The sequence below is a fragment of the Delphinapterus leucas genome, chromosome 8 (genome assembly GCF_059928025.1).
Source record: "Delphinapterus leucas isolate spDelLeu-1000000601 "Yukka" chromosome 8, BTC_Dleu_Yukka2, whole genome shotgun sequence".
Taxonomy (NCBI): Eukaryota; Metazoa; Chordata; class Mammalia; order Artiodactyla; family Monodontidae; genus Delphinapterus; species Delphinapterus leucas.
In genome coordinates, this window is record NC_143136.1 from 39,125,841 (window position 1) to 39,148,246 (window position 22,406).

At 37.3% G+C, this 22,406-nt stretch overlaps 1 protein-coding gene across 10 annotated transcripts in view; it reads left to right on the forward strand.

The window, feature by feature from the left end:
• HECW2 (HECT, C2 and WW domain containing E3 ubiquitin protein ligase 2) overlaps window positions 1-22,406 on the forward strand; it is a 456,160-nt gene that overhangs the window by 357,968 nt on the left and 75,786 nt on the right. For all 10 annotated transcript variants that reach the window (XM_022567294.2, XM_089915956.1, XM_089915960.1 and 7 more), the window contains 2 exons: window positions 8,329-8,412; window positions 15,240-15,349. In XM_022567294.2, the coding sequence (XP_022423002.2) occupies window positions 8,329-8,412; window positions 15,240-15,349 (194 nt within the window). The remainder of the gene's footprint in view (window positions 1-8,328; window positions 8,413-15,239; window positions 15,350-22,406) is intronic.

Here is a 22,406-nt window from a genome sequence, read left to right on the forward strand (position 1 = left end):
CTGAAGGCCAAACATCATGGCAAAGTCACTGACATAACATTTTAGAAGCCATCCAAAGTTGAATTAAAACATCTTCTCAGGCAATAATCTTCTCGTAGATCTAATGAGAGGTTTGAGATATTGCTACCTAGGACAGTAAGGAACACAGATTCTTAGTCCTTGATATCTATTCTACGGCTTCTGCAGAAGGAATAATTGCTGCTTATGTTTTATGTGAATGGATATGCCAAGATGTAGTAGTGTATAGGCTTTTGACATGTACATCCTGTAAATGTGTAGTTTTCACATTTTCCATGCGTGGAATCTTGTAACGATTAATTTTTAAATAACTATACAATCAAGATAAAAGGGGCCCAAAAGAAAAACCCTCATAGCCAAGATTAGTTTAGATTCTCTTTAAGTATTACACCCAGGTATTTGTTAAACCACTTTCCCATAAATAAAATTCCTTCATATAACTTTTCAAGATGTCCCAAATTACGAATATGTTCATCCACTGGATATTTATTCCGAAGCCTTGTATTTTCTGGCTAACAAATGGTTCAATCAGGGTTTTCAAACCATTTTCTTACATGAAGAATAACCATGTTTTAGGTATGTCTGTTCCACTATTGATTTTTGCTATATTCTGTTGCATTTATCAAGAAAAGAGTTCAGCAAAATGTCATCCTTCTTCAGTAGCTCATCAGATGTGGACTCTGTGTGGACCAAAGAAAAATATCAGTATGGATTCCAGCCTCAATGCCTTTCCCAAACTCAAGAGAATAATAAAGTCATGCGGAATGCATTACCATTTGTGATAGCACAAAATGGTTTTCAATGAAATATGATTTTTACATATGTATTTAAATTTCTAAGTTATTAGTAAATCAGAAACATTTCTTACAAAGCAAACAAAATACACATCCCCTCTATGTTAATAATGTAATTTTTTTTTTCTTTTTGGTCTTTCGCAGTGGGTTTAAATAGTTATGGGAACTGTCTTCAGAAAAATTTACTTGGCTAAAGTTAAAATTTCCTTATTTCATGCACATTGTCCTACATACAAATGGGTACATCCCATTGAATAAGTCCTTACTCTCTGTTCCTTGAGGGTACATTTTACAGAAAACATTCTTGCAGACCCATCAGGGTGCCCTTATACCAAAAATCAGGTATCTTATGTGTCTGAATTTTATAGCTTACAATAGAAATGGCATAATGTTACCATCTGTGCTTAAAATGTTTAAAAACATCTCGTATTTTTCTACCATATGTTTTCTTACACACTTTATTCCAAGTCAAGTACAAGCTACATGAAGTCAAGATATGTAACTTACTCATCTTTTTAATCCTCATGGGACCTCACATCTTATATTGAATAAAGTGGGTGTTTGAGAAATATTTGGTAAGTTAATCAATTTCATAGCAATATATTTGGGACTTAATGATAGCACCTAAAACTATTTATCCCAAAGGGCAAGTAACTACATTTCCAGTACACAAAATCACATATATAAATAATCCATCTTTTTAATACAACAACTTATATATCTTTGTATGTTCCAGTATGTTATTTTAGATCTCAGGAAATGATAGCATAACAATGATTTATTTTGAAAACTTGGGTAAAATTCTCTAGCACATAGCATTATTTTGAGTATTGAGATGAAATTCTGAATAATGTTCTCAACTTTTTAAATTACATTGGGATTTTGATGGGGATTTTTAAAAAATTTTTAAATTACTTTGGATACGATTAGAATATTTAGTTTTCCATGTTTTATTCTACAACTACAGTTTTTTTCATGTGTTCAACCCTTTCATCTCCTACAATAAAATTTTCTTATTTATTTATTTAGGAACTGAATGTTTCTTGTCTAGGTTTTCCCAAAGTATTTTATGTTTTTGTTTCGGTTGTGGGTGGACTTTTTGTTTTTAGTTTTCTAAATAATAACTGCCAAATCTAGAAAACTACTAGTTTTTGTAGTACTATTTTCCAAAAATTGGTGCCTGAAGTTCTTTTTTCCCTTACCTTGTCATTTTATATCACTGTTGAAAAAATACTGCCTTATCCTTGTCTACCCCTTTACACGCTCTTTAACTGACTTATCCGTTCTAATGTCTTATATTATAACCAATTGGGGTCTTTTGTTTATATATATATATTGATTTTAAAATAAAATATATTCATATATAACATAGTTTCAATTCCTGAATATATTTTCAGTTAAAACATTTGTTATCAAATACATCATAAATTATTATAATTCATAAGAAAATATAAACCACCAGTTATGCATTCTAGTATACCCTAGATACTAATTCTTCAGAATAATGATGGGCTTACAGTGTAAGCTGTTAGAATGCCTTAGGTAAGGTGTCTTATAATCACATGGGTTTTTTTTGTATAATAACTAAATTCCTTTTTTAGAGTCCAAAATGGTTTTGCTTTACATAGAATTTTGCTTTACTGAGAATAATGTTTCCCATTATCCATTGAATTATGAGAACTGTAAACCCTTCATATGTATTATCTCTTAGGTACTCACAGCATTATTTCAGTTTTATGGAGAGGTCAGAGTCTTATCTACTGCGTGTCATAGAAGTAATCAATAGATATTTGTGGAATTCACCAAGGTAAATAGCATGGTTAAAATAACCTACCAACAACAGAAACAAAAAAAGGAGTGTATGACTAGACATCTTATTTTGCTCTATTTTCAGTAGATGATTCTGTCCATTGAAAAAGTAATAACTAATTATAAGGCATATCTTATAATATACTCAATATCCTAAAATGGTTGAGTGCTACTATATAATAGTTCTGTGCTAAACATTTTATTTGCATTTGTTCATTAAATCCTTTCCACCAACCTATGAGGAAGATAGTATAACTATACTTACTTCAAGATGAGGAAATGAGCAGAGAGAGAGTTAAGTAACTCTGAATTCTTAGCGCAAAGTTGATTTATATCCATTTACAACAAATATTGCCTCTACATATATGGCGAATTGATGTCACTTCTGTGCGTCCATAAGAATCACAAGATAATAATGGACCTGTATCTCCAAACCTAACCTGTATAATGGGAAGTAGAAAGAAAAGTTGACCTTTCTACTGCCTGGCTCTTACCCTTCAAGTCAGACCGTGCCCTGTGACTGTGATCAGAAATATGAACGATCGGTACTAATTGTACTTTCTTGACGTTACACCATCAGAGAAGCCATGGGGATTTCTCTAAAATTGCCCTAAGGCAGTTTTTAACAACATATATATTTTTGAAGCTTTACTAAACTGTATCTACAGGAACCATGTGTGTGCAGAATCTACAATCCAGAGAGTGTTGTGGTTTAGAGGCATTCCTGCTTCTGATTGTTTTTGATCACGTGCCCTACTTTAATTTCACCAAAATGTTGGTTGGTTTCAATGAGGATATTTTCTGTGGGAATTCCGGTCTTGAGACTATGTTCCTTCTCCTCAGATGATCTTCTGCTTGAGTTGATCTTCTAGGGTGATTCTATGCATTTGAGGAAGTGGTTACCAAGGTCTGAAGGCCATGGGCATCTGAGAGACAGCAGTAGCCAGCGACGTTTTCCTGAGGTTGTCACTATGTCTACTACAGTAGACACTGCAGTCTGGCATCTGTATAAATCTCTTAGTTATAACAGCTATGTTTTCTTATCAAGAGGTTGCCTTTACCTGTCTTTGTGCTTCCTACAGTGGGTTCTGTTTTAGTAAATAATCTAATGTCAGCTTTCTGATTCTCTTTTCTCCACCACAACAAAAAATGCTATAAATATAAGTTTATTCCAAATACTGAGTTGGACACAGGGAAATTTGTTAGGAGCCAAATCTGTTTTGGGGTTAACTGATCATGTGCCTGGTTTGATTTTGCTGAGCACTTCTTGTGTGCACAGCATAGTGCTAGGTACTTGGAGGCACAAAGATAAAGGAGGAAGAGCTTTTGCCCTCTAGGATCTCACAATTCAAAAGGAACTGAAGTTATAACTGAGTGGCCGTGTGAGAACGTGCGATGGAGGAAATGCTGGAATGTGCTGTAAAGGGCACAGTGAGAAACATGCCCATGCAGAGATGGTCAAATGATAAAATGTTATTTGAATGTAATCTTAATTCTCATTATAAACCACTAAAATTGAATAGAATTTCTTCATTACGGTGTAGGCAGTAAAGAAGGAAATTAGAGGACTGCCACAGATTCCTTCTAACTCTATAAATTTAGAAAATAAACTTGAATAAATATATTAATGTAACTTTCAAATGTCCCTCTAATCAGAGTCATGTGAATCATCAACAACATTTCTCAAACTTGTTATGTTTATTTCAGACACTGGGTGGACTCATGGAAATTTTTTAGGAGCCAAATCTGTTATTTTCCATCCTAAAAGGAAAAGAAGCATTGCAGATCTACAATGGTGATTTTAACCACTTTTATTTTAGTGAAACTTAAATGTGTACAAATATAAAATATGCATAAACTTCTTATCCTTACAGCTTTTATAAGCTATAAAACCAAAAGAAATATAAATTACGTAAAAACTAAAAAAATAACATTTGAATTAATGATATCATGAGAAGGTTTTGTTTTTCAGAAGCCAGATCACCGATGTTGAGACGAGTGTCAGTGGAAAGATACATTTATGCTTTTGGTTTCACTTGTTATGACTCGATTCTTTTGATTTTGCATCTAATGGTATATCGTGCATCTGTGGCATTATTGTGGTCATCACTTTTCTTTCTTAACAAATAGCTTATTTTTATCTATGTGAAGAGCCAGTTCATTTAATGGTGCACCCCCAAGTACAATACTGAAGAAAAATATACCATTAAACATACCCTGTGATGATTCTACCGCCACTTTTCTACTTCTAAACTGTATTAAAACTTTTGTTCTTAGAATAAACCATAACATCTTTTTTGCTTTATTTAGCATAAATGCACAATTCACTTCTTAAGTCCATTTATTTTGTTTTCTCTTTAGCCTATGGCAAGTTATACATACATTACCTTGTCTCACTTCATCATGACCATTTAATTTGCAAATTAATACTTCCAAAGAAAAGTTTTGTCTTTTTAAATGGTGAAAGAATTGTATGTGAGGAGCAGACAGGGACTGTTATCATATTTAATATCAAGGCCCTGCTCATCAACACCCTGAAAGTTCACCTCTGATCACTTGGCAACAAGTGTTTTGTAAATGCAAACATGGGAGGTGAAGTCAGTGATGCTGAGTCATGAATGTCATCTAGATTGTCCAAAATAGCTTACCTCATGTTAGCAGTTTTGATCATCAAAGTGAAAACACAGCATTTTTAAATTCTCCCAGAACTCAAGATTATGTCTGTAGATTTCTAGTAGGCAATGACGCCAGTTTAAGAAATACTGGCCTGGGGCTTCCCTGGTGGCGCAGTGGTTGAGAGTCTGCCTGCCGATGCAGGGGACACGGGTTCGTGCCCCGGTCCGGGAAGATCCCACATCCCGCGGAGCGGCTGGGCCCATGAACCATGGTCTCTGAGCCTGCGCGTCCGGAGCCTGTGCTCCGCAACGGGAGAAGCCACAACAGTGAGAGGCCCGTGTACCGCAAAAAAAAAAAAACAAAGAAAAGAAAAGAAATACCAGCCTGTAGAATATTGGGCAAGGACCTGATAACCGAGGAGTAGTTCCCGTTTTTTCCCCTTCAGGACAGATTGGTGACATTTCTGAGGATAGCTACTGACTTCTTTTTCTTCCTCAGCCTTGATCTGCTTTCTTGACAGTCAATAAACCAATGCCTTCTTTGTTTCTATGTGGAATAACTTTATGAAGGACTTATTAGAAGAAAAGTGGGTATAAGGCCTAAACAGAGCTCAGTTAAGTGAATGGAATAATTTAAATATTTTCATGTCATACTGGAATTGCCCATGGACTGACTGTCTTCCACTGCACCATGAACTCTTTGAGAAGGGGCTGTGTCTTAAACCCAGTTGGATTCCCAGTATGGGGTACCATGCCCAGCACACAGTAGGCACTCAGAAAATGTTTGCTGAATGAACGCATATTAATATAATAAAGTCCTTAGTGGTGTGATGTACATCAGATAACATGCTCCAGTGTCTTGTTCTGGAAGCACATGACCCATCACTTGCCATTGTGATAAATTAGCTGGGCCCATAGAGAACTAGTCTCAGCCTGCCTCTGGTATGTTCTGGCCCAAAGAATCAGACCAGTTGCCTTCACTGCCTCATTAGGTAATATCTGGAAAATGATGAAAAGTTTCCCAATTGGCATGTTTACTCTGGTGTCTTTCCCTTTCCTTCCCTCACCCTGTCATCCTTCTGACTCAGGAAGCTATGATCTGTTCCTTATTCACAGGCTATCACAGGATACATACAGGCCATAGTCCGGAGCATGCTATCTTTTTCCTCACTCAACCCCTTCTGTGTGGTTCCAGTTAAAGGAGTGGAGGAGAGTGCTCAGCCCATTTCTTTTCTCGTTGTGTTCGGTTTGCCTCGTTCATTGTGGTGATAGACTAAGGAGATAAACTGTGTATTTATTGGAGGCAGCTTTTGATTCTTCAAGATCAAAGCATATTGTTACTGACCCTTATAAGAGTACTTCTTTGGTCAAGTTCATTTTTTTCTCAAAGATAACTTTTCTCTAATTTAGCTTTCTTTAAACTAACTTTTACATCTCTTATCAAAAAACCATTTACCAGATAATGGGCCTTGGTTTCTGTCATGTGCTTCAGACATATGATTGTAGCACTCGAGGAAAAATGTTCTGCTTGATTTGAGACTTCAGACTGAAATAACCTTAAGCAGAGAGGAGAGGCTGGACTTTCTCTTCTGAATAGTTTCTTTATATATATGTCTGCCGTTCATCTATATGTATAGCTATATCTGTATCTATATTGCCAGTAGCAAGCTACTATATATAGCATATATAATATATAATATAGCTATAATTTAAAATTTCATAATATAAAATTAGATCATATAAAAATTATATAAAACATGTAATATTGCTACTGGTAATAAAGGACCAAAAAGAAAAGTTGGTAATATCAAAGATTAGGTGCATCATATGCTAACAGGTTATGTAAAATGGATCTAGGCAGAAGAAGCCTAGGACTAAACTCTGTTTATCATTCCCAGTAAGCTGTGTGGCTAAGAGCATATCAGTTGACTTTTCTGTACATTAGGGAATTTTTCATCTCAACAATTAAACCTTGCCTTTCACCTCATTACTTTCAAGCCTGCATGCAATTGAATTAGAATTTGAAATTTGGGAATATAAAATTCATTAGAGCTTTGTGTAAATATCAAATAGGAAAACAAGATGCTCTGTGGAAAAGAACTAAATCTAAATAAATACTTACATCAGAGATTGATATTTTATTTCATAGTATACAGGAATCAGAATATATTGTCTTTAGCACTTAGAGTAAAATTGTATACTTGTGTCGGCCCCTATGTTCCTATCAAATGTAATGCTTTCAGTACCATAGTTTATGTTCTTATTTTTTGTCCTCATCTTATCAAAATTGATATGGTGTGCTTTGAAATGGCATGATGTAAATGAGGGGAAGCAACCAGGAAACATTTTACTGAATTTATATTCATACAAAGAATTGAAACTAGCAAAACGATGACTTATCAAACAAACAAAAACTTGTGTTATTACATATAACTATAATAAAATAATGGTCCAGATAACTCACATCGTTGTGTTTGATATGTGTATGTATATGTACGTTTGCACAAGTATACGCACAATCTATTTCACCAACTGTAGTAACTGAAAATGGTTTAGGTTTCAGTTATTTGAGTGGGCCATATGCTTTTATATTGAATATATAATTTATAGATACTACCTGCTTCCAAGTAGGAATGTACTCATTACACATAATGTAGAGGTATATCCTCAGGAAAATAAATGAACATCCCTACACACTCCCTTTTTGGAATAAGAGAGAGTCAGCCTGAATGGTCCAGACTGTTGCTTAGATTCAAGCCCACAACAAGGCTTTTAACTCAAAGCAGAAACTGAGTTTTATTGGTTGGATGGTGCTGCTACCCACAGTAGTATTTAGGCAGCAAAAGATAAAAGCGATAAAATCATTTTTTTGGCAGTGTTAGGACTGGGTGATGTTCATGCTCGTGAGGTCCTCCTTGAAGGCAAGGACCACGTTTTTCTTGGATGTGTATTCCTAGGGCACAGTAGCTGCCATATAATAGCCCCCCAAAAAATGTTGTGACCATTGTTTAAAAAAAAAATGGTGCCTAAAGTACTGAGTTATGTCCCAAAAGTCTACTACACATATTTGAGCTGTTTCTTTGCTTGAATAGGGAGAAGATCCAATTTATCCGAACTGAAGGGACCCCAGGATTGGTGCGTCTTTCAAGTGATGCCGACCTTGTTATGTTGCTGAGGTACGTAACCGCTTCTTGAAGTGGGAAGTCTCCTATCGTCAGGCATCGTGGAGCATTTTAGAAAATAACGTGCCAATATTGGCAGCCTATATTCTTAAAGACTCGTGGAATACTCATGTTGAAGGTATAAGATGCTGATTTAGTGATAATTCATTTCAGATTTCATTTCTTATCACTGGAATCAGTTTGATTTTGTTCTCACCCTGCTGGCAAAGGAGGTGGTACTGGAGAATGGAAAGTCTGTAGAGGCTGATGAGTAGAATGTCCCATCACAGAATGGAGCAGGAGGTTATACCTGGCTTGCCTCATCAGAGTAGAAGAGAGGTTGTATTTATATTTTCGTCCAAAATTTTTTTCTCGAAAGGTGTTTTGTCCCTGTTTGCTGATTTGACGTTATCTATTTACTTTATGGTTTTGAGAATTTAAGGTGGGAAATCAGATAAGAAAGTTGAAATTTGGTCACTGGTGCTCACTGCCAACTTGATAGACCTTCCTAATACTGACCAATTATATTTTCTTTTCTGATGGTTAGGTGAGCTTTAGTTTTAAACTTCAGAGTAGCTTAGAATGGCAAGTTTTCATGAGACTTTTTCATTTTTGATATTATCTCTCAAATGTAGGAGATCAGAGTAAAATAATGCTTTGCCGTACCTAGTGACTGGGGCACCTACTACTATAACCTCCATAGGCTTAAAGGGAAGTCATGCTTGGCCATATCAGCAATGTTTTATTTATCTCAAAGTGTTAATAGTCTCATTCATATTATTCATGATAATCTTAACTCTAACCATTTCTACTGCATGCTCGATAGTTGCCATATTTGTAAAACTAAAGCCAAAAAGTTATTTTCTTTTACTCTGTGGTTGGAGCATAAGTCAAAGGGATATAATCACTTTCCATAGGTATTTCACTTCATTTTATCCTGAACAAGATGTATTGGTGGTTGGGCATCACTTCTCAGCCCAGGTGGTGACCCTCAACTTGTTGTGTTCTGGCAGTTCTGAAAGCAGGATGTAGCATGCTAGATACTCATGAAGACTCTTGGGCAATTAATATGGAGTATGATGTTTCTACCATAGTTTGGTTGTTGATAAAGTAGTAACATTTATTACAAAATTCTGGCTGGGATAGGACTCTTTTGATTCATTCTAGAAGTCTGTGTTCTTTTATTTAAAGAGTTCTACTTTTGGAATTAGTAAAAACAAAAATGATTGCAAAACAGAAATCATGATTATTGTTCACCTGTCCTTAGTTAAATAATCCTTAGATGGTATAGTCCTAAATATTTTGAGTTACAGTATAGTTTATAATATTTGTACATTGTTAAACACCACAGTTGGCATGAATTTCTATATGTTATGTGGTTGAATTTTAAAATATTTGAAAACTGATTTATATATAAAGAACAAGGCTACATTTTTGCCCTTTTGGGAAAATAAGCATGTTTTCTGAAGTTGAGCCTTTGGAGAAGTGTGAGAAATTTACTTACATATAGTAGCTTTATAATTATTACATACAAATGGCAAATGATGTTATTTAATTCTAGACTATTACTTCATTTGGATGAGCAAATAGTTGTATGCTGTGACACAATATGTTACATGTGCGTGCTTCATAAATAATATTTAATGATTATTGAAACATTTTGGGATATTCTCAGCTCTATATTTTTTATTTTACTTTGGAGTTTGAGTCATTTGAATCAGTAACTATAAACTCAGGCAGTGGACTTGTTGGATATGTAGATGGAGTCTCTGCTTCTGTTTTTATACTTTGTCTATTTCTTTCTTTTTTGTATTTAAAAATATTTATTTTCTTGGATGAATTTTGTAGTATGTGAATTACATTTTAATAAAAATATTTTTATTAAAGTATAATTGATTTACAATGCTATATTTATTTTAGGTGTACAACATAATGATTCAGTGTTTTTATAGATTATACTCCACTTAAAGTTATTATAAAAATACTGGCTATATTTCCTGTGCTGTACATTATATCCTTATATCTTATTTAATTTTTACCTATATACATTGTCTATTTCTTAAAAAGGAAAGTCACTCCTGGTACAAATGGACTTGAATATCATCAGCAAGTTGCAATGTAGAAATGATATAGCTCTAGGAAATTATTCATTTTTAAATAAACCCATGTAAGGTTATTTTCCAATATAGCTATTACAAAACTCAAGAACTTTAAAATAACTTTGTTGTATTTGTTATTCTATTTCATGTATTCTGTCACTAACTCAACTAATGTAAGAAGTGTGCCTTTAACAGAGCTTATATAGGAAATGATTGATAAATTTGGCTACATTAGGATTCTTAATTTTATGTAATGAAAGACACCACATATAAAGGCATAAAGAAGGCAACAAACTAGAAGAATATATTCACAACACATAAAACAAAGATATCATGAATACATAAAGCATGCCTTTAAATCAATTTGAAAGAAAATAACCCAAAAGAAAAATGGATAAAGAATATAAAAAAGGGGCTTCCCTGGTGGCACAGTGGTTGAGAGTCCGCTTGCCGATGCAGGGGACACGGGTTCGTGCCCCAGTCCGGGAGGATCCCACATGCTGCGGAGCGGCTGCGCCTGTGAGCTATGGCCGCTGAGCCTGCGCGTCCGGAGCCTGTTGCTCCGCAACGGGAGAGGCCACAACAGTGAGAGGCCAGCGTATCGAAAAAAAAAAAAAAAAAAAAAAAAGAATATAAAAAGGGGCTTCCCTGGTGGCGCAGTGGTTAAGAATCCGCCTGCCAATGCAGGGGACATGGGTTCGAGCCCTGGTCAAGGAAGATCCCACATGACGCGGAGCAACTAAGCCCATGCGCCACAACTACTGAGCCTGCTCTCTAGAGCCTCTGAGCCACAACTGCTGAGCCCACGCGCCACAACTACTGAAGTGCACGTGCCTAGAGCCTGTGCTCCGCAACAAGAGAAGCGACCGCAATGAGAAGCCTGCGCACTGCCACGAAGAGTAGCCCCCGCTCACCGCAACTAGAGAAAGCCCGCATGCAGCAACAAAGACCCAATGCAGCCAAAAATAAAAATAAATAAAGAAATTAAAGAAAAAAAAGAATATAAAAAGGCATTTCAAAGGAATTGAAGCATGAATAGCCAATAAACTCATGGAAAGATGCTAGTAATCATAAAATGCAATTTCAAATAATGAGATACTATTTCATACTATTAAATTTGAAAAAATCAAAAAGTCTGGTAATACCAAGTGAGAAGTAGGAACTCCATGTTTTCTGGACTCAATGGATTGCAATTTCTACAACCTCTTTGGGGGACAATTTGACAATATCTTGTACAGTTAAAAAGACATATACACTATGAGTGAGCAGCGCTGCTTTTAGCTATCATGGAGCTCAATATCAGAAGAACAAACAATTCAATTAAAAATTGGGCAGAAGATCTAAATAGACATTTCACCAAAGAAGACATACAGATGGCCAAGAGGCATATGAAAAGATGCTCAGCATCACTAATTATTAGAGAAATACAAATCAGAACTACAATGAGCTATCACCTCACACCAGTCAGAGTGGCCATTATCAAAAAATCTACAAACAATAAATGCTGGCGAGGGTGTGGTGAAAAAGGAACCCTCCTGCACTGTTGGTGGGAATGTAAATTGATACAGCCACTATGGAGATTCCTTAAAAAACTAAAAATAGCACTAACATATGACCCAGCAATCCCACTACTGGGCATATACCCTGAGAAGACCATAATTCAAAAAGAGTCATGTACCACAGTGTTCATTGCAGCACTGTTTACAATAGCCAGGACATGGAAGCAACCTAAGTGTCCATCGACAGACGAATGGATAAAGAAGATATGGCACATGTGTACAATGGAATATTACTCAGCCATAAAAGGAAACGAAACTGAGTTATTTGCAGTGAGGTGTATGGACATAGAGTCTGTCATACAGAGTGAAATAAGTCAGAAGGAGAAAAACAAATGCTGTATGCTAATATATATATATATATATATATATATATATATATGGAATCTAAAAAAAAAGAAAGGTACTGGTGAACCTAGTGGCAGGGCAGGAATAAAGACATAGACATAGAGAATGGACTTAAGGACACGGTAAGGGAGGGGGAAGCTGGGGCAAAGTGAGAATAGCATCAACATCTACCAAATGTAAAACAGTTAACTAGTGGGAAGCAGCAACATAGCACAGGGAGATCAGCTCAGTGCTTTGCGATGACATAGAGACGTGGGATTAGGAGGGTGGGAGGGAGGCTCAAGAGGGAGGGGATATGGGGATATATGTATGCATATGACTGATTCACTTTGTTGTACAACAGAAACTAACAGTATTGTGAAGCAATTATACTCCAATAAAGATCTATTAAAAAAAAAGACATACACACTATGACTGAGCAACTCTGCTTTTAGATATATACCATATTTACACTAAGAAACTGTATTACATGTATACAAGGTGATACATACAGGATATCCATTGCACCATTATTGATAAAAAGCATACAGTTGGGGAAAAAGTCAGTATTTGTCAAGAAAGGTATGGATAAATAAACTAATACATTAATAGAATGGAATACTACATAGCAGGTAAAAGTAGTAAATTAGACCCTTATATATCAACACAGACAGATACCAGAAATATATTGTTGAATAAAAAATGTTCAGTAATTCAGTATACTTATAAAGTATTTAATTTTTTAGCAGCGCATAAGGTAAAACTGTATATTGTTCGTCTGTACATATGTTGCAAAATATCAGACTATGGAAGGATATGTTAAAGTCATGATAGAGGCACTCAAAAGGGACTTCATATACATAACATGCATACACACGGATATATAGATACATCTATATATAGATATATAGACATCTCTAAGTATGCATGTGTGTTTGAAGCAAAAGTAATAGGGTTAACATGTACTAATCCTGGATGATATGTATTGAGTGTTTTTATGTTATTCGCTATCTCTCCTATATTAAATTTTTCAAGTAAAAAAATTTCGATAAGAACGATTTCTGCATACTGGTTGTATTTAAAGGAAGTAAGTGTCATGGAGCAAAGGACACAGGTATGGATGTTTGAGGAGAGGGTGCTAATTCCTACTTTTCAATTAATTTAGCTATGAATTTCTAGACCTTTATGGTATCAACTGTTTATATGGCATTTTTCCTTAGCAATCAACTTAAAATTCACATTATTTCAATGGTTATTGATTTATTGAGAAAGAGAATTGACTGTTTCAGGGCTTAATTTGGTATTACAAATACAATTACTTATTGCTTCTGTTTCTAAATCTTTTGACTTTTATAGTTTAAAAGTGGAAATATGGCTTAAAAAACTATGGTGTCTAAAAATGTTTTTGTGATAGTGGTTTATAGTGGTTTAGCAGACGTGTGCAGGTGAATGAAGAACCAGAGAAAGAATTATCAGGTTGTTATTGCATTGCTGTAACCCAGCGTCCCTCAGCCTTAAAAGTATTGACATTTTGGGCTGGATATGTCTTTGTTGCAAGGAGCTATTCTGTGCATTGTAAGATGTTTATCAGCATCCTGGCCTCTACCCATTAGATGCCGAAAGCACCTCCTCTCCCAGTTACGACAACCAAAAACATCCTCAGACATTGTACGATGTCCCCATAGAGTGTGGGGAAGGGCAAAATAGCCTCAGTGGAAAACCAGTGCTATAACCCTGAGGAGTTCTTTCCTTAAATCTTCGCAAGACTAAACTGTTGGCACTTTTTCTCAATGTTTTTTGAAAACAAGTAGCAGGTTTCTAGATGTGACCAAATTTGAGGGAAAGCTACTTCTACTCTTAATTTAAAAAACACAAGTACTCTTACTTATATTGTTGATTCTATTTGTCAAGTGTTTGTATATTTGATAATCAGTAGTACATTTCTTTATCATAACAGTTAATGAAAAGTCTAGGATTCCAAGATCTCAGATCCCTGGTTACTATCTTTTAGGAGAGTATTAGAAACAGAAATTTCAGTATGGAGGAGAAAGAAGACACTAGGTTGAATAACATCAAAATCCTCACATCTGAAAAACATTATAAAGCCAGACTAAATGAGGAAGCTTATTATTTAGCAGTTGTAATTATTTAAGAGGTGTTTTGTTTTATTTTGCTTTTAATTCTGCAAAGAAATCCCGAGCTCTTTGAAGGCTGAGACCATGTTGTATGTGCCTTGGAATGAAGGTATGAACATACTTTGTGTATTTACTATGGGTCTTCCATAAACATTGTCTCTTGTGTTTGACTCATATTCCTAGACGTAAAAATCCAGGCTATTTTCAGATGAACGTGCAAACTCAAACTCATTTAAAGTAACAACATAGAGGGGCTTCCCTGGTGGCGCAGTGGTTGAGAATCTGCCTGCCAATGCAGGGGGCGCAGGTTCGTGCCCCGGTCCGAGAAGATCCCACATGCCGCAGAGCGGCTGGGCCCGTGGGCCATGGCCGCTGGGCCTGCGGGTCCAGAGCCTGTGCTCCGCAACGGGAGAGGCCACAACAGTGAGAGGCCCGCATACCGCAAAAAAAAAAAAAAAAAAAAAGTAACAAAATAGAGATCATGCTGTCCAAAGTTGGTAGGAAAACAGGCAAATAACCACAGGTTTCACAAAAGATGCAAGAGCCAACTGTTTTTGTCCCACTAATTACCTGCAGGAGAAGGGGGACAGGTGCTTTCTTTAGGACGTGAAATGGACCTCAGATGGAATTGGTCAGAGCGAGAGATCGACTTACTCATTGCAGAAACAAGGCATTTACCCACCTCTTTGGCTAAAGTATGCATTTTATTTCTTGTCTTTCCCCAGTTTATTTGAAGAAGAGATAATGTCATATGTGCCTCCACATGCCTTACTCCATCCCAGCTACTGTCAGTCCCCACGTGGCTCTCCTGTGTCCTCTCCCCAGAACTCACCAGGTGAGTCCACCGGCTGCATGCAGTTTCTCTGAGGAGTGAGCCCTGAAGTCACATGTTCTGTCTTCATAAAGGACAGTAAGGGAACACTTTGGGTACATCTGTACTGTTAGCACAGGTACATATTCTGTGGTGCTTCCTGTCTCTTAAAACTGGCTTGTTTCCATGGGGATTTATTTTGACAGGAAAATAATGACATTCCAAAATAGGATAAATGTCAGCAGTATGAAATACTCAGATGTAGAATTTACTTTTCATTATGTTATGTAGTGCCTAATATATCTTGGAAAATATTAGGGCACAAAATGCTATGTTAGCTTTTTGGATTTAAAAAGTTCTAGTTAGGAGATTGATTCAATGAATAATAAAGAGAAATCTCTATTTTCAAGAAATATTATAGAATTAGAATTAGTGAGTTTAATGGTCTTGGATAATTTTTTTCCCTTCAGTAGTTACTAACTGCATTAGATAGGAAGACCAGAGATACATGGGCAGGTAGAACATGCTGATAGATGAAATTAACTAAAAATTTTAAGTTTAAATTCTTTTTGAAAGGGGTATGGTGTGAATGGAGGAATGAATGGATGAATGAATAAATAGTAGATAATGCAGCTTAGCAAATGAGTTATTTTTTAAGGAAAGTAGTCATGATGTTGACAGAACATCAGCTCTATTTATCCTTATTATAAGCCATATATAGTTCATACTGTAGCAGTTATCAGAATTTAAAACTATTTTAATAGAAATCCAAACTCCGTATGTGTCACTAAAAGCTGCTCTGTGTTCTCTGATATATAACACCTGTTTCATATATTGGTCTCATAGTGAAGCTACAGCCTAACTGAATACTGCAAACAGAAAAAGGTCTATTAATTTGTTCATTTAATAGAGATTTATTGAGCATCCAGCTATGATCCAAGCCCTGAATTAGACCCTGGTTCTACAAAGATGAATAATACAGTCTCTGCCTTTGAAAATTCACGGTGGGGCAGTAAGTCAACAAGTGACTCCAAAAGCTCTGTGTTTAGTCCTATAATGAAGAAATGTGTGGGAACAATTCTTCATTCAAGATGGGGGTGGGGTGTTTGGGGAAAGGTATAAAGGGAAGTCTTGAAGAATGATGAATAGGATTTTACCAGGTGGACCAAAGGAACAAGGACATTCTAAGGAGCAGCATGAGCTAAGCCACAGAAGCATGAAAGTAGTTTAGGACAAATTAATAGATACAAGTAAAGGCAAGTTCTCAAAGCACAGGTTGGAAAGATAAGCTAGAGTTGGTTGGCCACTGAAGTGTTACTTTGTACTCCATGTGGAGCCACTGAAAATTTACCAACAGGAATATCCTGTTTTATAAAGTTCAGTTTGGTGGCCATGTGGAGGATGTATTAGAAGACGAGAGACTAAAGTTAGAGAAACCATCTGGGAGGCTGTTGCATTAACCCAGGTGACATGATAAGGGCTGGAGTAACAGTGATAGAGAAAAGGGAGTTAATTCAAAGGCTATGTTGGATGTAGAGATTCTAGAACTTTAAGTCCAAGTAGGGAAAAGTCAAGGCAAATTCTAAGGTTCTCACCACATAGACTGCTAGACAGATGGTAACACCATCTACCAAGAAAGGAAAAAGGGTTAGACTGGAGGGGAGAGGTGAAAGGCTGGTTTGAGGCATGTTTTGTTGAAGAATCTTTGGGCCATCCAACTGGAGATGGAAACCCAAAGACAACTGGAAACAGAGTCTTGGAGCTCAGGGGAGGTTAGCAGCTAGGAATACAGGTGTGCTGGCGGCAGTTAAAGCCCATTGGGTAGACAGAGGAAGTAGGGAGGACAGGTCAGTGAAAAGAAGAGAAAATAGGGGATGGTGACATGAGCAGCTCCAATATTTAAGGGAGGGGCTGAGGGTGCAAGTGAAAGTGAGAGAGCCAATGGATTTTGGAAGAGAATTAGGAAAGTCTTTTCGGGGAAGCCATGTTTCAAGAAGGAAGGAGTGGCCAACAGGGCCAGGTGTTCAAAGGAGTCAAGAAGGATGAGGCCTGAGAAGAGGCCATTAGATTTGAAAATCATGAAGTTATATGTGGCCTTTGCCAAAGCAGTTTCTATGAATTAATAGGTCATGAACTGGAATGTTACCAGTTACAGGATGCTAGAAGATGTAAAGTAGAAAACAGGCATGAAAAATACTCTCTTCATGAAATATGGAAGTGAAGCAGAATAAGGCAGTACTTAGAAGGAGAAGAGGAATTAAGGAAGGGATTTTAGGATGGGGAAGTTGAGCATGTGTGTGCGGAGGTCAGATAATGTGGGTGGAAGGAAAGTGGTTTGCTGAATGGGGCGAAGACGCAGCGGTCAGCACAGCACAGGCCCGTGGGAAGGCAGGACACTGGAGGCAAAGCACAGGTCAACTTTGGAACAAAGTAGGGACACTTATTTTGATGATACAGGATGAAAAGAAAATAAGTATATGGCTCTATGGGTAAGTGTAAAGGTGTAGGGGAAAAATTAATGGAATTCACAGCTGGCCTCGGTCATTTACCAACTGTGTGTGACTTTGGGCAGTTTACTTCCTTTCCTGAATTTGAATTTCTTGCTCCTTAAAATGGGAATGATAGTAATCACCTCCCATGGTTATTTGGAGGAGAATGCCTCACCTGGTACCTAAAACATGTCAAGCATCCAATAAATGTTAGTTTATCCCTTTTTCTCTCTTTCTGGAAATCTGAGAAGTCTAATTTGTCAATATTTGAACTACTAATAACTGATATATATAAATCTATATCATGTTTGCAGAACTGACTGCCTAGATATTTAATCATTCTGACTGGCCTTAATCTTAGCTAGAACCTACGAGGGGGTTTAAATGGGTTGTCCCTTCACCTCATGCTTTATGGCTAAAGGAATGAAGCTCTGTGGAGTATTGCTCATCCCAGTCAAAGCTCTCTTTTCCAGACCTTTTCTGTGGCCCCTCCTCCTAGAGAAAAAGTAGCTCACCGGATTCTTTCCCTTCTGAGCCCTGCAAAGGCATGTGTTCTCGGTGACAGGCTGGACTTGAGACTCTGTGAACATTCTAAATGGTGACTAAGTTTCTTCTTTTCATGTAGCATCACAAATGTACATAAGTAACCCATGGTGGTAATAAATGCATTCTGGAAGCAGATTGAGAGTTAAACGTTTTCCAAAGACATGTCTAACCCAAATATATTTAAATTGCTAGCAGTGTTTGTGGTGGTTTTAATTTTCAGGAAGAATCATCTCCATATTTTTGGCCTACTCTATTTCAGTGGACTTTATTTGATCTTGAAATCGGGATGTACTGCCTGATATCAATGGAAGTAACTATAACTAATTCCACATGAAACAAGGGCAGGACTAGCCTTATTTACCCTGTGGAGGGATCTTCTGTTTCTTTGAGTAAAATAACCTCTTCTACCAGTACTCCTAAAGTTCTTATGAAAACATTTCTAACAGATTTTTTCAAGTTGTCTGATCCTCCTTGTGACTAGAATTTCATCCCTTTTAGTGGTATGGGAATAATATTGGAAAAATTACGACAATCATAAATTTTAATGATCTTCTTTCAGAACACCCAGGAACCTGCTAAACTTTCCATACTTTTCCCCATTCCAAGCCCATTTACATGCCTTTTCAAGTGCAGGAGAGAGAGGGGCTTTGGAAACTTGGACTCGCTGCTTTTTGCAGCTGTTAGAGTGCTCACCTAAAATTTGTCAAAATTTTGGAATGTGAAGGTTTGTTTTTCTAGGACCATTATAATGCCAGTCCCAACCTTAGCTATGCCAGAAGGAAAAGATCTTTCCAATTACCATATGGTTTATTATGCCAAATATAGGATCCAGAATTTTATTTAAGGACTTTTTGTAGCTGTACATTTCTAGGAATTGAAATGCAAGAACACCTAATTTATCTAATATTGTTGGAGACGTGCTTACTTATGTGAATTTTCCACGTGACCAAAGCTGTGACATTAGACATCTGAGAATTTGTTTAACCCACCATTTGCTGAGACTCTTTCATAAATACATTATACTTCTCCCTGCTTCCCTAGACACAGTGCCTTGAGGATATTTCACGGTTCGGGGGGATCAGCATACAGAGCTGTTATAACTTGACTAGAACTGGACACTCTGGAAGCCAGTAGAGCAACAGATCACACTCAAGAGAAGTAAAACAGACGAGAGAGCACTGAAGAGCTGTGTGGGTCTTTACCAAAGGCTGTCTTCAGGGCAGTTACTTCTCTCAACACACAGTGCACCTCCTTAAGGACTTTCTTTTCCCCTCTCTTCCTCCAAAGTCTTAGTATCCCAGCTGCTGCTTATCTCATCGGCTCTTTTCACAAATATTCTCTCTTCCTTCCCCTCCCCTCCCCTCCCCCTTCCTTTCCTCCTCACTTTCTCTCCCCCTCCATCTCTCCCTCCCTCTCTCCCTCCCTTTCTCTCTCTCTCAGCGTCTCTCTCTCCCTCTTCTCCCTTCCTCCTTCTTTGACTTCCTCCCACCCTCCCTTCTCCCTCTTCCATCCCTCCCCTTTTCCACAGTCTCTGAAGCAGCTTTATACTTGTTGTTAGAAAAAGTGTTCTATCCCTTCTCTTTGCTAAGCCCCACAGGGATGATCTAGGAACCAAACAGTACAAATGAAGGATGCTCTCTGGGTAGGTGGGGATGGGGGAGTTATGATTCCAGAGACTGGAGGAAAACCAAATACTATCTCTGTCACAATATACAGGTATTTTTATTTTTGTGTTTTTTGTTGCTGTTACTCTCCCTTGCTTCCCACCCCTAACGCTCTCAGAAGATGCCTGTCACTGGCATGCCCTCCAGCTTTCCCCTTTTAATAAATTGCTTTTAATTTGCCAACATTTGAAAAATCAGTTTATCAAATAAATAAATGGTAGGTAAATGGAAGCATCAACAAGGTCAAAACAATGACCTGAGGGCCTTTTATTACTCTTAGAGAATAAAGCAAAAATGCCAGGACTTCCTTGCTTGTGCTTTGTGCCAGCTATTTTTTGAGGTTTTGTTTGTTTGGTTGGTTGGTTGGTTTTTTTCTTAATTTCCATTGTTGATCTATGTTCCATAAGATAGAGTTTTCCAGAAATTATTATAATGCTTGATAATTTGTTCTCATTCACTAACAGGGAATTATTGTTTTAAAAATGTCATAGAGGGCTTCCCTGGTGGCGCAGTGGTTGAGAGTCTGCCTGCCGATGCAGGGGACACAGGTTCGTGCCCCGGTCTGGGAAGATCCCACATGCCGCGGAGCGGCTGCGCCCGTGAGCCATGGCCGCTGAGCCTGCTGCTCCGCAACGGGAGAGGCCACAACAGTGAGAGGCCCGCGTACCGCAAAAAAAAAAAAAAAAAAAATGTCATAGAGTTTATCTGTTTTAGAAAGTGAACAGAAAAGAAATTCTCTTCTGAGCCATCCCAGTACATAGGCCTGGAACCATGCTGAATTAGGCTGAGCTTCATCCCCCTCCATTGCAGACCAAGAGCAAGTCATCAGAGCATTCTGGGTCCTGGGTGGCACACCCAGCATCAAAAAAGATCCAGACTTCTTAGCTGTTTGATGCCAAGGTTTTTCTAGTATCACCTAGAAAAGAAATCCTTTGCCTGGTAGAATTCTTTAGTTTGTATGTGATTGTGCAGTTTTTTAACAGTATGTGGAAATAGTGTAACACTATATGGAAGTACTTTAGGCCTGCCTAGCAATGATTTTTAAAAAGTCTAATATCTGTTACTGAAATTTTTTCCCATAAATAATTAACATAATACTGACTATCCATAAAACCAGCCTTTCATTTGATCACTTCCTATATGTAACGTTGACCTTTTCGTATCTGACTTCCTTTCTTAAGACCATAAAGACTATGCCATTACTCTCTCTATAAGAGAATTATATTCTAGAACTTCACTTACAGTTATGGTTCTTAGTTCTGTGAGCTCAGTCTCCAAGATAATGTTTTATTTCCAAAGTGGAAGTAATATTGTTTCTGCCCTGGATTTTCTTGGCAGTTGCACCTGACTTGCATTAAGAATTTGACAAGGGCCAACAGCATAATTTATTGTAATTTTTAAATCATGATGTAATGTGTAAATGATTTTTTTCATCATAGAACTATTGGCAAAAGAATTTTTGCATTTAACAGTTTCTGTCTCCAGAGCCTCCATAATTGAATTCCTTTACCTAGAGCTTAAAAGGAGTCAGAGCTAATTTTTATTAAGTGTCTGTATTGATATTGATGGAATGCATTATGGCATTTGCCACATCCTTTTAAGCATCTCAAATTATATAGCAATAGTATATGTGCTGTTTTTCAAAAGTAATCAACTCTTCAAGAATCGGGTTTCTTTTGAGTCCTGAAAGATTTTCGGTCTTTTGTTCCTGTTTTTCCTCTTCCCTATCAATGATCGCGCTCTTGAAAGCTGATTCATTATGGCTGCTTTCTGAGCTGTCTGGGTTTAGTAGTCTGCAGTTACTCAGACTGCAGCAGCAAAAGCTTTATTCTACCACTCTAACTGGACTTGTGCTGCATGGCTCTGTCCCTCAGCCATCCAAGAGAGGAGCCCAGAGTCCATGCAGATCATGGTCCTTCATGTTGCAAATGATACCTTTCAAATACATGAGAAGTATTCCCCCTGTGTTGGTCCCTGGATGATGCCCAGGTGTTTCATTGGTTACCTTTGACCTTCTTGTGGGAGATAATGGTTCTCAGACTTGGCTGCACGTTGGAATCTTCTGGAGAGCTGCATGACACACTAATGTCTGGGTGTCACCCCCACCGATTCTGATGTCATATGTCCTGGCTGTGGCCTGAACATTGGGATTTTTAAAAGCTCCCTAAGTGATTCTAATGTGCGGTCAAGATTGAGAACCACTGCCTAGGAGTCTTCTGCATCCCAGACCTTTTAAGGTCCAGTTTATTTGTTTCATTTATGGCATAGCTCTTAGCTCTTTGGGTAAAAGATTCATAACTGTGCCAACAGAACTCTGGACATATTATTCATCAGTAGCCCATTTTATTAAATTCCATTCCCCGACCTCAGTACATTTCCCCA